The sequence below is a fragment of the Chenopodium album genome, chromosome 14 (assembly GCF_948465745.1).
Source record: "Chenopodium album chromosome 14, dcCheAlbu1.1, whole genome shotgun sequence".
NCBI classification, from domain to species: domain Eukaryota; kingdom Viridiplantae; phylum Streptophyta; class Magnoliopsida; order Caryophyllales; family Amaranthaceae; genus Chenopodium; species Chenopodium album.
This window is the reverse complement of record NC_137847.1, coordinates 16,739,081-16,748,728: the sequence shown is the minus strand read 5'-3', so window position 1 is coordinate 16,748,728 and position 9,648 is coordinate 16,739,081. Positions and strand designations below refer to the sequence as shown.

The 9,648-nt window shown below is 34.1% G+C and overlaps 1 protein-coding gene across 3 annotated transcripts; it reads left to right on the top strand.

Annotated features, from left to right (window-relative positions):
- The first annotated feature begins 2,265 nt into the window (after positions 1 to 2,265).
- Positions 2,266 to 9,249, top strand: LOC145580103 (phototropic-responsive NPH3 family protein NPY2-like). Of its 3 annotated transcripts, XM_081637452.1 has the most exons (6): positions 2,281 to 2,403; positions 2,550 to 2,602; positions 3,283 to 3,317; positions 5,640 to 5,709; positions 6,379 to 7,557; positions 8,453 to 9,249. In XM_081637452.1, the coding sequence occupies exons 5-6, from the start codon at positions 6,517 to 6,519 to the stop codon at positions 9,008 to 9,010; spliced, it is 1,599 nt and encodes a 532-aa protein (XP_081493578.1). In that variant the 5' UTR covers positions 2,281 to 2,403; positions 2,550 to 2,602; positions 3,283 to 3,317; positions 5,640 to 5,709; positions 6,379 to 6,516; the 3' UTR covers positions 9,011 to 9,249. The 3 variants fall into 3 exon arrangements, with proteins under 3 accessions (XP_081493577.1, XP_081493578.1, XP_081493576.1); XM_081637451.1 differs by lacking the exon at positions 2,550 to 2,602 and having other exon boundaries at positions 2,266 to 2,403; XM_081637450.1 differs by lacking the exons at positions 2,281 to 2,403; positions 2,550 to 2,602; positions 3,283 to 3,317 and adding an exon at positions 3,324 to 4,126.
- Positions 9,250 to 9,648: the final 399 nt, after the last annotated feature.

Here is a 9,648-nt window from a genome sequence, read left to right as displayed (position 1 = left end):
TTTTGAATGTAAGTACTAAGCAGTATGAGTGAGATGATCCTCAATGATACAAATATCGCCCTATTTATACTATAATTATGCTAGGGTAGCTAAGCTGGAGATATCCGTGAAGATGCTTCAAACGTCCTCCGCAAAAATAGGAGACCGTTGCTTGACCTGGTCTCGAGACTATCTTCTTGCTGCCTTTGAATTATCTGGGGAAAAATCCCATAAAAATAGGAGGAACAAACTGCTGGAGTGAATATATTCCAGGACTTAGTCAAACCGATTTTCCAGGGAGATATACTGCTCTTCGCTGCTTCACTGTCTCTTTGGTCATACGTCTTGTCGTACGTCGAGACGAGTCTAAAAATTAACCATAACAGTAGTCATAGTAAAGTTCTACCAATTCTTCCTCACTTATCAGTTGATCAACATCGAAAAACACACCTTCATCCAATTCTGCCATGTCTGTTGTTTAATTTTTTTTGTTTTTCAGATCAGGGTTGGGCAAACAGGGCTGGCTTTAGGGCTTTTTTTTTTTTTTTTTTTTTTTTTTTTTTTTTTTTGTGGGGAAGGAGCTGCCCTGTGGGTTTTTGTGGATGGTGGAGGTCTCAAGCTAATGAAGCTTCTCAGTTGTGAAGATGTTCAGCACTAATTGTAATTAGGAGAATTTTTTGTGTATTAATGGGCTAATCAATTGTATTTAGTGCTAACTTTGGAAAACGTTGTTATCTTTTGAAAATACTCATGGTTTGTAAATTTATGATGAACAATGAATGCTAGGAGTTAATGGAGGCTGGTTTTTATATGTCTCTTAAATGAAGAATGTTTGATGTTAAAACAAGCGAGAAAAAAAAAGCTAACAGTTTTTTTTAAGAAAAAAATCAGGTGGGAAATTTAAAAGTTCTAAAATTTCAAACTTTTTAAATTTTGGTGAAAATTTGAGAGAGAAAATAAAGTCCCTCCTTTCTTGACAGATTTCCCCACTAAAATGCAAGTGGGGGTCGTACATTCTCTCTCCTAAACAATTATTCACTTTTCTTAACTTTCTCTAATCTTGGTCCCTTAACTTTTGTATCGTGAACCGCAAACCCTCTCAAAATTGCAGAAAACATTTAAGGGAGGTAGTACATTTTTTGTGCTACCTCTGTTTCATATTATTTGCAATGATTTGACATAAATTAGAAAAGAATAATGTGTAATCGTTGTACTCCAATAATATAAAACGTAGGTAGTATATAGGATGCAGGATGATAATTAGGGGTGAGTACAACCGGTTACCCGGTGGAAAACGAAGGAACTGGTTTGTACCGGGTCCTATATTTTGGAACTGGACCCAAAATCGGTATAACCAGGTCCAGAATTTTTAGAACTGGAATCGAAACCGGTGGGAACCGGTTCCAGAACCGGGTACCCGGTATGCATATCCAAAGTAAAAATCAGGTTTGCCCAATTAACAAAAGTGAAAAATATATAAAAAAAAATCAATATCAAACCTAAACATATTATTATGAAAATTGCAGAAAAAAAATGATAAAAAAATAGATCTAAGCAATTAAAGAATGTACATTAGCAAACTAGAGTTGTATTATATAATCATGGCATGTTCATAAATTTATTAGCCCAGAATCACACAAATCATCCCAAGAACTCAAAATAATAGAGTATGCAGCTCGATTCATCTTTAATCTTCATTTGTTTTCGGCCTCTTCTTCATCACCTTATCTTTTACCTCTTTCCATTGCACAAATAAAAATTAAGGATGGAAAAAGTGAGTTTAGATACAAGAATTTGGAAAAAAAAAGATAAGAATGGAGTGATTAATTTAAGTTGGGTGAAACAATCATCAAATTGGAGTTTGATGTTTGACGGATGAAAGTATAAATGTTGAGTGGTGTTTGGTGGCCGATGAAATGAAAGAAATGAGTTAAAAAAAAGTACTCCTTAGTCCTTATATATGGTGGCTAATTAGGTTAGAAATAGAGTGTGGGCTAGGTAAATATAAGCCCCAATAGATAATTGTGTCCCATATGTTTATGAGGCCACGAACTAAATAATTATTAAGCAATGCAACCAATTTCGGGTACCCAGTGGGTACCGGGTTCGTAAAATAATTTTTGAACCCGAACCCGGAACTTGTTGTACCAGTTCTAAATCTGGACCCGGTGGGTCCTAATCAGTTCCGGGTCCGAAAGAGTACCCAATATTTTTGCTCAACCCATTGATAATCTTGTATTTTCCCATCAATTGACCCTCATATTGACCTATCTTTTCGGTCCGAAGTCCGGTCCTGTTTGACAGGTTTTTGAACACCCTTGCCTTAGCAATGAACAATACTCCGTATTTATGATCCGTCGTGCTCCTATACAACTTCCTAGTTAACTGATATGTGACCACCCTGCCAATATAGCATTTGTAGTGGTGAGTAAAGCATTTAACTTGATCATTCATGCACATGTTCCTTATAATTTGTGGTTTACTTTGATTTTACTATTTTATTTGATTTGAGAAATTTAATTAAAATGTTTGCTTCACTATTTCCCATTACTCTAGCTTCTGTGTTTCAGGGTTCTTTGTGTTTCCTAATATATTTCCGCAATTTCTGCAACATATAGCATACGTACGTTTGTTCTTTGAATTTATAATTCGCCATATTTTGTTCGTAGCTTCAAATTAATTTACATCAATGCATCTTTTAATTTGTTTATTTTATTTAAATGTAGTTCTTTTGTGAAATTCTTCAATTTCCAATTGCCAAATTTTTTAAATGTTTGACAATAGTATTCAATTTTCTTGGGTTTTGTTGGGGTTTACATGGAGAGTTGCTTTTGGGTTTTGTTCTATTTTATTTTATTTGGTCAAAAGTTTTTAATTTAAGTTATAATCTACAAAAATTGCAGCTTTATTAGAGGATATTTTTATTTGATCCCATTTGATACATATTTGTTAGATCATGAATTATAATGAATTAATTTATTTTTATATAATGGTCACACATTTTATTCAAATTATTTGATTTTAATTCAACCCATATGATTTGATGGAAATTTGGTTAATTAGAGCAGATTTGTTTGTGATTCATCTGAGTAGATTCTCATGGGATTCTTCAGATTTCCCTTAATTGAAGTTCTTTGTTGGCAGTTAATGTTGATTGTAAAAATACCATATAAAATAAGTTATTGCATTGCTGTAATCTTCTTAGTCAGATTGTATTATTTTAAAGTACAATAGATGCTTTGTGTCTAGTACTTGTATTATTTTGGTGTTATCCTGAACTGATACCCAGATGCTGTTTTTCAGTTGCAGATTTTCACGGCTTCGTTGGTGTAGTAACGGTAAACTTAGTTATTGTTTAATAATATGTGGCGAAATTATAGGTTTTGATTAAATTGCGTTTGATTAATGGAGTTGGAACTTGAAGTATTTTGATTTTTGATGAGTTTGTTGAATGTCTTGGTTGTGTGGATCTTTAAAATGGTTTAAAATAAGGAGAACAAAGAGCGAAAAGTGAGACATTAAAGGAAAGAATTATTAAGAAATTGAGCAGAGAAGGTGGTGTGAGTTAGGGAGTCAGATGCTTGTGGGTGTCACTGACTCTAAGAATTATTTTAGTGTTATGAATCTGTTGTTTATGTCTCCTTACTTAACTTTGTTTGCCCGGGGTTCATGGGGTTTGCCGCCGCCCAGGGAAACAGGCACTTCTTAGGTTCTCTTGTCATACAAGAGAGTCCTTTATTAAAAGTTACTTGATCTCATTTCGTTCTCTCTCTTTCCCATTCACCATTCTGGCTTAGTTTCCGCCAAGATTCGTTCTTGCTGGCTGCATATGTCCTCTCCCTTGAGATCTTTCCAAATTATCTTGAAACTAAACCTTTCTGTTTAATCTAGTTATTTGGTCCCACTCCCTGGGGGGATTAAATGTTCCATTTTCAGGAAATTTTTCTTGATTCGTGTATATGTTGCATGATTGCATACACATTTGTATAGTCTGGGAATTGATGTCCTCGGATCGATTAGTTTTCTATAGAAGATACAGCACCTTTGTGTAAAAGTAACGATAGTCCAGATCTTTAGCGACCAAGATGAAGTTTATGAAACTTGGATCAAAGCCAGATACATTTCAAAGTGAAGATAAGCATGTCAGGTTAGATCTTACAGCCTAGTAGTGATAGTAGTCTTGATAGTTGTATTGGTGCTGCTTTTAGTTTTTATTTTTTGCTGTTTTTGGGGTAATTGATGTTCTATTTCCTTAATCGGTGTGTGTGCAATTCGTCTATCTTGCCAAATTTAGATTAATTCTTATGCTGAGGACTTCCTGCCTTTCTGGGCAATTTGATCAATTTTAGGTGGTTATATATTCACTAGAAAACATCTTAAGGCAAAAGTCAGGTATTTTTATTTCATCATATTGACAGTGATTTGTGCTCTGCCTTTCTACTGATCCAGACAGATTAAGCTATTAAGGTCTGTTAATTCATCTTCTGTTGAGACTTAAGAGAGAGAGAGAGATTTTGGTTTTTTGGCGATTTTAGGATCATTTCTGGTTCACCTATTTGGAGTAAACAGAGCTTTAAGGTTCCGTACTAAGTTCATCCCTTATATCTGAATGGATCTTTAAAGAAAGAGATTAGGAGCATGTGGCATCTTCCGAGAGAATTTTCAACAGTTTATTAGAAACTTTCTCGAGTTTGGATTGAAAATAAGAATAGAATTTGTTTTGGATGGAGTTTGGATCGAAAATAAGAATAGAATTTGTTTTGGATGGAAGGAAGCAAGAAAAAATTGCTTGAAGCAATCATCATTTTTATTTATAATAAGCAATATATGATTGCATAGGCAAGTAATAGCTATCCTGCAATTCTAGCATATGAATCTGTTGGCTACTTGCGATTAAATGTTTATATATTATACGTGTTTCAATCTTTCTTTACTTTCACCATATAAACTTGATAATGAGATAACCTATAATAATCACTTCAACATAGGTTACTGTCATTATTTGAAGATCCCTAAGCTTTATTGGCCTTCACACCTAAATTGTTTATTTTTTCTGCTCATAAGAAGTTGATTATTCTATAAATTAAATCATCCTTCAAAATATCATTAAGGTCACATCAGCCCTACAAGCATTAAATTTACTGGTTTCTGATCCAATATTTGTTATCACTCCGATTTAAATTTATTGGACTAACATCATTCCAAAAAAGTTGAACTATGGGCATGTCATTCTTTGTAAGGCACCCACTCCGATCTCTCAAGTTATTGTTATGGACCAGTCAACTAGTTGAATAATTTCTGAATAACTGAAAATGTGATGTGTCTGCTTTGAATTTTAATATTGCCTACTGCATATACAAATTCGAATCATTAGCATGCATGTGGAATGGCTTTGGTTTATTGTTCTAATTCAGATTTATGGAGTGGATGCTATGTTATATTTATTGATTCAAGTCTAGTGAAATAAGATTATTGTGTTCATGGTTTCTTTTGGGTTTATTGGCAGCAGTCTAATTTAGTTTGATGGGCAAATTTAATACAGCAGTGTTAACCTATTTGATTTAGCTATAATTTTTCTCTGCATAATTTTTTTATTTTTATTTTTTTTTATGGAGTTGACTTAGTTATTTATATCAATACATGTTCTATGGCATGTGTAGGTATGTGGCCACAGAGCTGTCTACTGACATTGTTGTCAATGTTGGAGATGTGAAGTTTTATCTGCACAAGGTACGACTATCAAGATAAAATGGTGCTTTTCTCTGAGAATTTCAGCCTTTAGTTGTTTGTCAGATGAAGGCGATCATGTTATTGTTCTGTTATTTTTTTTTAATCTTTGCATTTGCGATAGTTTTTGTTCTTGCATTTACCATTGCTAGATGGCCTCGACAATTATATTATTAAATGGACTAACCTGAACCTCCTATACCTAGGATGTTTGGGCTTCACCTTACTCGTTAAAATATAGCATGGGCATGACAGGAATGTTTTCTTAGTCTTATGTTTGAATAAAAAACAAAATTGTGCTAAAAAGCATCAAAGGATTAGAGCCAATCCTGCATAATTCGTGGAATGCGCAAATCAAGTACATAACACTTCAGCTATACCGAGGTGGTTGCCTCAGGGTTTCGAAAACTCAAAAGATTAATCTGGTTCGATAAACTTATTCAATCACCAACCCAGTGAAAAGTTGTAAGATACCATTTAAATGGATGCTAAAAGAACTTTTTATAAATGGCTCAGTTTCTCTATTCTCCAAATAGAAAATTAAATGAAATAATTAAGAAAAGAACGAAGAATTTCTTCCATTGAATTTATGTCATCAGTTCACTAGACAATGACATATAACATAAAGTTTTCCCACAAACACTCATAGCTTCCTTGTATTTTTTTTTACAGTTCCCTCTCCTCTCCAAGAGTTCTCAGTTGCAAAAGTTGGTTTCAACAGCAAATGAACAGAGTAATGATGAAGTAACTATCACAGACATTCCAGGAGGGCCTGCTGCGTTTGAAATTTGTGCCAAGTTCTGTTATGGAATGGTGGTTACCTTAAATGCTCACAATGTTGTTGCTGCTCGTTGTGCGGCTGAGTACTTGGGTATGCATGAAACTATGGAGAAAGGCAACCTTGCATACAAAATTGATGCCTTCCTGAACTCTATCATCTTTCGGAGCTGGAAGGATTCTATCATAGTTCTGCAGACAACTATGTATTTGCTCCCATGGTCTGAGGATCTGAAGTTGATTAGTCACTGTGTTGAGGCTATTGCTTCCAGAGCAGTTATTGACATTTCCAAGGTGGATTGGTCCTACACATACAACCGGAAAAAGCTTCCAGAGGAAAATGGAAGTGAATCAAATTGGAATGGTGCAATGAACTATAAAGTGGTGCCAAACGATTGGTGGGTTGAGGACTTGTGCGAGCTTGAGGTTGAGTTATATAAAAGAGTTCTAGTTAGTATCAATAGCAAAGGCATTGTTTGTGGTGAAGTGATTGGAGAAGCCCTAAAAGCTTATGTGTATCGACAATTGCCTGGTCTCGTCAAGGGTGTTACTAGGTCTAGTGATTTGACAAATTATCGATCCACTGTTGATACAATCATTTTTCTCCTACCTGATGAGAAAGGTTGTGTGTCGTGTAGCTTTTTGCTGAAATTGCTAAAAGCAGCCATACTAGTAGACTCTAGTGAAGTGTTGAAGAAAGAGTTAATCAAGAAAATCGGACACCAACTAGAGCAGGCCTCTGTCAGTGATCTTTTAATCAGAGCACCAGAAGGTGATTCTTTGATGTATGATGTTGACATTGTACTGAACATAGTACATGAGTTTTTCATCAGAGATCAATATTCTGAAATTGAAGCACTAGAGGCAGATGAGGCTCAGGAATTTAAAAAACCTGGAATATTGTCTGAAGCATCAAAACTAATGGTGGCCAAGTTGATTGATGGATACCTTACTGAAATAGCAAGGGATCGGAATCTGCCTGTGTCAAAGTTTGTTGAACTCACAGAGATGGTATCTACAATTTCCAGGCCTGGACACGATGGGCTATATCGTGCAATTGACATGTATCTCAAGGTAATTAATCTATATTTATCATGCATCATTGTCAAGAATTCTTGGTTAATGCATTTCTTGTCTCTGCCTGAGTACACAAAGTGTATTGGTGTGTGAAATTTTATGTAATAGTTCATTGCATTGATGCTATAGTGGCATAAAATAATTAATAAAAACTACAATTGCTCTGTAATTAAAAAAAAAAAAAAAAAAAAAAAAAAAAAAAAAAAAAAAATAATAATAATAATAATAATAATAATAATAATAATAATAATAATAATAATAATAATAATAATAATAATAAAACACTACAACTATTTGGTGGAAAGATTAAGAAAAGTGGGTAATGGAAAAGTAAGAGTGAGTTATATAAATAGAAAATAAGTCCAAGTTTGATTGAAATGTTAGTGTGTAAATAATTTGAGACAACCAATAATGACAAATCTGTACCAAAAAAAAAAAAAAAAAAAAAAAAAAAAAAAAAAAAAAAAAGACGAAGGCATGAAGGGAGTGGATTTTGGATTTGCAACTGCTGTACTAGGATTCAATATCATCTCAAATTACAGTTCTTGATTTAAATTTGTAGCAACATAACTTGCACAGTTTTTTCTACATTTCAAATTCTTAATCCTGCTTGTCATAGGCTTTATTTTTACTCCAGGTTATTTTTTATAGTAGTTCTGTTGAGATTATACGTCCATTCTTCCTATATTGGTCAAAGTAGAAACTTATGTTGGGATAATTCTTATTTTATTGATGATAATGGTTTCTTCAACTGGATAGAAGAATTCAGAAGAAAGCTTTATATCATAATAGATTTTAGGGGTGAGTTGTGAGTAAGGAAAGAAATTTGAGACCCGTTTTTTTCTCCTCTCTGCTGTAACTTAGAAGTATCTTATTCTGTCTGTAAATGCAGGAACACCCTGAGATCAATAAGAGTGAGAGGAAGAAGATATGTAGATACATGGACTGCAAGAAGTTATCAGTTGATGCATGCATGCACGCAGTGCAAAATGAAAGGCTCCCAATGAGGGTGATTGTGCAGGTGCTTTTCTTTGAGCAGGTTCGTGCTGCAGCTACATCTGGGACCAGCACACCTGACCTGCCAAAGAGCATCAGAGACTTGAACAGTGGGTCCATGAGGAGCTCAAGGTCAACACCTAATGCAGATGAAGATTGGGACGCAGTGGCTACAGCTGAGGAATTGAAGGCCTTAAAGGGTGAGTTAGCTGCTTTGAAGTTGGAGAGGAAGAGAAGTGAGAAATTCATAGAAGGTAGACCTAGTGTTGACAAGACCGCCCTTCATAAAGTAAAGGGATTGCTCATGTCGAAGAAGATATTTTCAAAGCTTTTGTCGAACAAACATGCTAATGCTGATACAAGCGGCTCAGATTCATCAGAGACTCCCAGTACTGCAAATCCCGAATATGCAAAATCTACATCTTCTGCTAACCGGAGGATTTCAGTTTCTTAGTACATTATTGAATTATAGTTGTCTCATTGTAAGTCTCCTGAGTGCGATCCCCCCCTCTTCTTTTGTTGTAACCCTTTCGGTTTTCTCTTGAACACATTAGATGCCTAGGATTAGTGATTTTCTGCGCTTTCGAGTAAAAAGGTAATCTGTACTGCTGTAGTATGGGGAGTATTGGAGATACAGCAATGATATATTAATAATTATAAATGGACAAAATGTCTATAATTTAACTTTAAAAAGTTACTGATTGACATTGATGATTGATCAATCAAATTTGTTATCTTCGATCCGTTTTACAATCCTGAATTTGAGACCAGAATTCTTATGATAGTTTCAAGTGATGTTTAACAATTTAGCATAGTCGTAGCTAGATGTTTAGTTTATGTAGAGTTAATCTAGAGGCGGGATTAATGTATCAAAATATACTAATTCTATATTGTGTTCGTACTAATGTATGAAATATATGAATATTAGAAGATTGATAATATATTTATGTTGAAATAATGTGTTAATTTATATATGAATGTATATTGCTTCTAAATTTTATTAAGCTGAAACGTTTCATGTATTACATTTTGACTACCTGTTATTAGATTATTCTTTATTTATATATTCATAATTTCACCTTTTTATGACTA

Excerpts from the sequence above, each read along its gene's own strand:
- LOC145580103 (XM_081637450.1), top strand. The coding sequence starts at position 4,065 with ATGAAGTTTATGAAACTTGGATCAAAGCCAGATACATTTCAAAGTGAA. Across the intron at positions 4,127-5,639 it reads AGTGAAGATAAGCATGTCAG|GTATGTGGCCACAGAGCTGT; the intron begins GTTAGATCTTAC and ends TGGCATGTGTAG. Across the intron at positions 7,558-8,452 it reads CAATTGACATGTATCTCAAG|GAACACCCTGAGATCAATAA; the intron begins GTAATTAATCTA and ends CTGTAAATGCAG.